Here is a 5,540-nt window from a genome sequence, read left to right on the forward strand (position 1 = left end):
GCAAGGTTGGGAATCAAACCTGGAAGTGTGAAAAGGTCAATTGTGTAAGTAACGTTAGCTAAATGTAATTACCGTGTCACTTAACGTCGGTTATTTTTAAAACACGAAGTCTTAGTAACACTACGCGAATTACGACGGATGTGCTATAAAACATGTTGGTGGTATTCGAGGAAATTGCCTCTTAATAATGATTCAATCCGTGCAGTCATTGGCTCAAAAAGACGTATATTCAACGTCGCAAATGTCACAAGAACGCTGATGATAAATAAATAGCGGGCACTGAGGCTGCAGGTTGGAACCCCGGAATCTCAGCACGACTTCTCTAAGCGTAACTGTGGCAAGAAGTCGCTGGAGGAAACCATCTACACACCGTGCATCTTTCGTAAAGGAACTCCGCACTCGACCACAAAGCTACAAAGATCCTGACCTCTTTATTTTGTTCTCAAAGAATACCCAGGTAACTCGAGAAAATGCGTTTATTAATCATCTTTGTTTCTAGGGATCACTGCATCTTTCATAGAAAGATGGATATAACGGGGATTAGTTGCATAAAGGTGTATTAAAGTTTACATTTTGGTAGCTAATCACACTATGAATATCTAATTACAGTTTCTAGATTAGTGATTCGCGTATAGTACCAATGTTACTGGTCTCCATGTTTTGGAAGATAATATCTATTTCTACAAGCGTGCAACATCACTAAGTACAAGGTCTATTTTAACAAAACAGAATGTTTAGAATTAAGTTTTCCCGTAATCGAAGACTTGGGCGAGTGCTTCCTCTCAAAAGAATACGAGGTCGATATGCGTTCTTATTTGGCTTTTGTTGGCATCAAACTCACATGCAGTTCGTTCCGATAGGAATTGCCGCAACATCAGGATCTTCAATGAGCAGCTTTATCTTCGGACTGAACTCTTCCCTTCAAACTTTTTCTTTTACTAGCATTAGTGTTCCCCCCCCCCCCTAAATTTTGAATCTTAGCACAAGTGGGATGTGGGTTGCAAAGCGTAGAGCATATAATTCCACAATACCTTCCGTATTCTTTGTCTCTTTCATAAGTGATGAAATGCGCGTCTGAATTAGAGAAATGTAATGAATACACCAAAACCCCCTGCCTTTAAACAGCCACCAGAGCCATCGCTGACTTAAAAAAATAATTCTGAGTTCTGATACTTAAAAAACGCGGTGACAACCTTGTAATATTTGTAATTCGATTACCCGAGCCTTTATTGAGATCGGTTGTTTCCCAGTCCATTGTTATAAAGCATAGTTATCGAAGACGAAAACATGCCAGAATGATAGAAATCGAACATAAAATCGAAAAACGTGACAAGGCTCAGCTAGTTTTTTTAAATTAATGGTGACGGAAGACTAGCAAGCAGGACATCTTCGGCGAAACATCACCTCAAATCGATTTGCTGATTGGTTTTATTATCCCGAGCACTTTTTTTCCCAGTTCACCTGAAGTTTTGTCTGGGGATTCGATAATTTTCTAAAGCTTGCGTGTAAAACTGTAGAGATTTTATTCTCTCTCTTTGTATTTCAGGGTGAAGATGGAGTGGAGTGTGATTGTCCTGGCGCTGTCGCTTGGTTCACTCTACACAGTCCGCGCTGACTGCACCCAATGGTGTTCAGCGTGCAACCTGGTCTTGGACAGTTCAATCAAACCACTGGTAAGGTAACTGCACTCGAGAATGGAGAGAGCATTACGCATTATGTTCGCCTCCACAACTAATTGAAAGGAAACAGACTCAGTAAAAGTCTTACTGCATAAACCGACGGAGAAGCGTGTAAATAGAGTCAGCAAGCCGTGCAGATTCCTTCATTGATGACTAAATGGAAGTCAATAGGTTGAAGTTCGAAGATAACTATCAGTCAGAACTGTATCTAAATTGTGCATTGTAATGGGTTTTCTTACCAGTCGCCACTTACATGCTACCGTGTTATGTCAAGCAAACTGGGAGGGATGCTTATCTGTCACTTGGTCAATTTTTTTTCAAAAGTTTCTGTAAATAATTGACACCAATATTAAATCTTGGATAGAGAATATATAATATTCTAATAAGAACATGTATTCAGACTAATAATTTAATTTAAATTAATAAACCATAAACTGAAGTATTTCAGATACATTATTCCATATTATAAATAGAATGAAACATTAAGTACACAGACGATGGTCACTAGAACCTTAAGTACTGTACATTATGAAAGAATTGTATACATAGCCTTTCTCCAGACTTCTTTTGTGCAAGATGCACTACACTGATGCATCTAGCAGTCAATGAAAAGTTTATTGGTGAACAGTGTAACAGCATTTGCTTTAGAATAGTGGCGTATTCCTGACAGCAGCCTTTAGATTTTCACTGATAATTACATTAATTACAAGAAATTATCACTTTATGCTATTCCTGAATCATTGTGGTTAGTGGTAATTCTTCCCCTATCATCCTGCTTCCCCTTTGCAAATAGATCTAAGAATAAAGTCAAGAACAAATTAGTTTGTATGAACAGATAATGTTGTGCTATAAATGTAAATTCTATGCATCTACAATAAATTTTAATAAAGCCCTTTTCAAATATTTTATGCCCATTTGTAGAATGATTTTATTAAATTAAGTACTGTAATTCTTGTCTCTTGGAATACCCATGTTATGGCACTACTTGTCAAAATGGCATGAATCATTGTGAAAACTTGTGTGCCTATTTTTGTTAAGGACATCTGTGTGATTCAGACTAAGCCTATTTTTTCAAACTTTGGATGAAGTACACTTTTTTAAAAACTGCTTTTCACATAGTACCTATGATTTTAATTAATACCAACTATAAAAAATTATACTGAATACAATCTGTTCCACATTAAATAAAATGTTGTTTGACTACTATCTTTCAGACGTGCACTTTAGAGTGCGAAGGGGTAGTGCTGTCGACTGATGAGTGGGAAAAATGTGACAGGGCACTACAGTTGTACAACTCTGACCCATTGGGTATTGTAGATAAAGTTTTTTCTGACCCAGCGACTGAGGAAAAAGAACTTGAACGCCTAGAGGAACTTAGTGGACAGCAGCACAAAGCAAAACGCTATGGAGGTTTTATGAAAAAAATTGACAAGAGTAGAGTTTATGCACAAGCATTGGCTGAAGAAAATGCATACAAGAAGGACCAAAATCACAAATATGGTGGCTTGATGAAAAAGCTTAATGAGAGGGATTCACCTGAATTGCAGGATCTTGCAACTGCAATGGAGAATATAGCAGCAGAGAATGATGTCCCCCCAACAGAAGAGCTAAAACACTATGGAGGATTCATGAAAGGCTATGGCTACAAAAGAAGTGAGGAGCTGGCGAATGAGGAGAATCAAAATGTGGAACTGCAGAAAAGATATGGAGGTTTCATGAGAAGAATCGGTAGACCAAGATATAAATGGGATAACCAAAAAAGATATGGTGGTTTCCTGAGGCGCAATTTTCGTGTATCACTGAGGTCGGATGATGGTGAGGCCAATGATTACAGTGACGAAGCTTCAGACTTGTAAAATAGCCAGTCATTTGAGTCTTGATGTGAGAGTGTAGACTGCCAAAATAGATTCAGTATTTAAACTCTAAATGTATTGTTTGAATGCACAAATATTTTTGCTATTATGTTTCTATTTGGCTCGCTAAAACAGCAGTTGAGCAAATTAATTGTATTCTGTTGTCAACGTTCATGTGAATCAAATAAAAATGGTCTCTGGACTGAACGGTTTTGGTTTTGTTTGCTTTCTGTATTAGTATTTGATGTTAGAGATGATCTTTTATGCTTCGTTTAATAAAGTAAGTAATTTCTGTGGCTAACAAGCAAAGGAAATCTGGCATGCTCAGTTTGTTCCCCGTGGTTTTTTTTTTAAAGATCAACATACACTAATAGCCACTTTATTAGGTACACTTGATGGTTAATGCAAACATCTAATCATCCAATCATGCGGCATAAAAGTATGCAGACATTGTCAGGACCAAACATCAGAATGGGGAAGAAATGTGGTGTAAGTGACTTTGACCATGGAATGAATGTTGGTGCCAGACAGGATGGTTTGAATAGCTCAGAAACTGCTGATCTCCAAGAATATTTATACACTACAATCTCTAGAGTTTACTGAGAGTGGTGCAAAAACAAAAAACATCCAGTGAGTGGCAGTTTTGGGGGCGAAAACAGTTTGTTAATGAGGGAGGCCAGACTAGTTCAAGCTGACAGGAACTCAAATAACCACGCATTACAACAACGGTTTTCAAAAGAGCATCTTTGAATGCACAATACATTGAACCTTGAAGTGGATGGACTACAGCAGCAGAAACACATGAACGTACACTCGGTGGCCACTTTTTAAGGTACAGGAGGTACCTAATCAACTGCTGCTGAGTGTAAAGTCATGAACAACAGTTGACTTTCAGTAATGTACATTCAAATGATGATCATCTATTCACAGTGCTGAGGTCATGATCATTATTTTCTTGAAATAGCCTGGGCTATTCATTCTGAACAAATTGATGGAATCTATGAGTTATATAAAGTTGGATCATGATGATTGTTTTGCATAAAGTAAAAAAAATGCATGGTGACAGATGTGCTCGGTAATGTGAAGTTGTACTTTATACTTCTTAGAACAGAAAACATTCACCTTCTTACAGCAACTTTGGATTTAATTGTGTTGACTTTATTTCTTACATTCTTCACATACATGAGGAGTAAAAATCTTTACGTTATGTCTCTGTCTAAATGTGAAATCTGCAGTCATAGTAATTTATAATAAATAGAACAATCAATGTAACACAGAATACACTCAAATCAGTTTGAGTGAATCAGTCTGATGGCCTGGTGTAGGAAGCAGCCTGTTGGTCCTAGTTTTAATGCTGTGGTACCGTTTCCCAGATGGTAGCAGCTGGAATAGATTGTGGTTGGGGTGACTTGGGTCCCTAATGATCCTACGGCCCTTTTTACACACCTGTCCTTGTAGATGCCCTGAATCATGGGAGGTTCACAACTACAGATGCGCAGGGCTGTCTATGACTTTGGTCATAGATTTAAAAAACAAAGAACTGAAAAGACTCAGCAAGTCAGGCAGCAGCTGTGGAAAGAAAACCAAGGCAATATTTTAGTTCTGAGATCCTTTGCCAGAAGTGACATACAGCACCTGTATTTTATCCTAACGATGACACATTGTGAATTTAAAGTGAAATGGATGCCTCTAATCCAAGTAGCTTTCCATGAAAAGTATGCCTTTGGAATATCAATTATATAACAGCTTTAGTAGCAGCTTTCTCTTTCTCAAAAGTTAGTTTTTTAACCATTCTACTTTAAGAAGCTTTAACTCATCTGAAATTTTACTAATATGTACATGTTTGAAGCTACATGCATCTCCTCTTTACATGCCTTCTAGTGGGTTCTTGCTGCTAGTCTGAAAAGATTGCAAGGTAGTTGCATCAAAATGTGACAAGATTTTTATAGTTAGTTAGATAGTTAAGATGTTCACAAACTCTTAAGTGTTGCCACTCTCGAGTATTTTG

The 5,540-nt window shown here is 37.6% G+C and overlaps 1 protein-coding gene across 1 annotated transcript; it reads left to right on the forward strand.

The window, feature by feature from the left end:
* Positions 1-245: 245 nt before the first annotated feature.
* Positions 246-3,739, forward strand: pdyn (prodynorphin). The gene is made up of 3 exons (XM_073059976.1): positions 246-457; positions 1,547-1,673; positions 2,894-3,739. Exons 2-3 carry the CDS (start codon positions 1,554-1,556, stop codon positions 3,533-3,535), a joined length of 762 nt encoding a protein of 253 aa, XP_072916077.1. The 5' UTR covers positions 246-457; positions 1,547-1,553; the 3' UTR covers positions 3,536-3,739.
* Positions 3,740-5,540: the final 1,801 nt, after the last annotated feature.

The sequence above is a fragment of the Hemitrygon akajei genome, chromosome 11, assembly GCF_048418815.1.
Source record: "Hemitrygon akajei chromosome 11, sHemAka1.3, whole genome shotgun sequence".
Classification (NCBI taxonomy): domain Eukaryota; kingdom Metazoa; phylum Chordata; class Chondrichthyes; order Myliobatiformes; family Dasyatidae; genus Hemitrygon; species Hemitrygon akajei.

Coding starts and splice junctions, on each gene's coding strand:
- pdyn (XM_073059976.1), top strand. CDS start 1,554: ATGGAGTGGAGTGTGATTGTCCTGGCGCTGTCGCTTGGTTCACTCTAC. Junction 1,674..2,893: donor ACAGTTCAATCAAACCACTG/GTAAGGTAACTG, acceptor ACTATCTTTCAG/ACGTGCACTTTAGAGTGCGA.